Source organism: Geospiza fortis, unplaced genomic scaffold (assembly GCF_000277835.1).
Source record: "Geospiza fortis unplaced genomic scaffold, GeoFor_1.0 scaffold241, whole genome shotgun sequence".
NCBI lineage: Eukaryota > Metazoa > Chordata > Aves > Passeriformes > Thraupidae > Geospiza > Geospiza fortis.
In genome coordinates this window covers 507,998-508,710 of record NW_005054491.1, presented here as the reverse complement: position 1 = coordinate 508,710, position 713 = coordinate 507,998, and the positions used below count along the sequence as shown (strand labels likewise).

The 713-nt window shown below is 52.7% G+C and overlaps 1 protein-coding gene across 1 annotated transcript in view; it reads right to left on the bottom strand.

The window, feature by feature from the left end:
• Positions 1 to 37: 37 nt before the first annotated feature.
• FSTL3 (follistatin like 3) overlaps positions 38 to 713 on the bottom strand; it is a 9,494-nt gene continuing 8,818 nt past the window's right edge. The window contains exon 5 of the mRNA XM_014310174.2: positions 38 to 463. Within this exon, the coding sequence (XP_014165649.2) occupies positions 405 to 463 (59 nt within the window). The 3' untranslated portion in view covers positions 38 to 404. The remainder of the gene's footprint in view (positions 464 to 713) is intronic.

Sequence of the window (713 nt, the reverse complement as noted above, 5' to 3'; positions counted from 1 at the left end):
TCCCCTGCCTTCCCTGCCACTGGCAGCTGGGGCTGAGCCCCTCAGGGAAGGCGAAAGTGCAGATTCCCTCTAGACCTCGAGCTCCTGGCCAGAAACGTCAGCAGAGTACCGAGAATTCATCCAAAAATAAATAGGCCCAGGGCTGCTGGCCAAGGACACGTGGGGGAGGCCCATGGACACCCCTCCACACCGCACTGGCAGCAGGGGAGGGCACCAGAGCATCCCTGGGCCCCTCGAGCCCCCTCCCCTGCTCCCTGGCTGGCGGGATGGGAACGGAGCCCCCTGCGACTGCTTAACATACACAGGGATAAATAAGGATCTTTTTAATCTTAATAAATATCAGGTATATGGTTTGTACAATATACACATAATGCCCCTGTCTCCCAGCTCGGCCGAGGGACGATTCACACGTAGTTCTCCTCCGCGCTGTCCGTCTCTGCAGAGAATTTGGCCGCAGCTGCAAACAGAGGGAAGTGGTGAGGGAGGTGTTGTTGGGGAAGATGAAACAGGAAAGCCTTATAAATCTGATTGTTGGGCAAAAGATTTTGAGAATATAGAAACTATAAGTGAGATTGAAATGAAAGCAAGCTTTGAGATCCTTTAGTTACTGAACAACTGGAAAACAACGGTGTGGCTGGCTGAAGGTAATCCCCTTTTGATCAAACAACACCCTCTGCTTGCAGACAGGCCCAAGGGTCAGAGCAGACCCTACA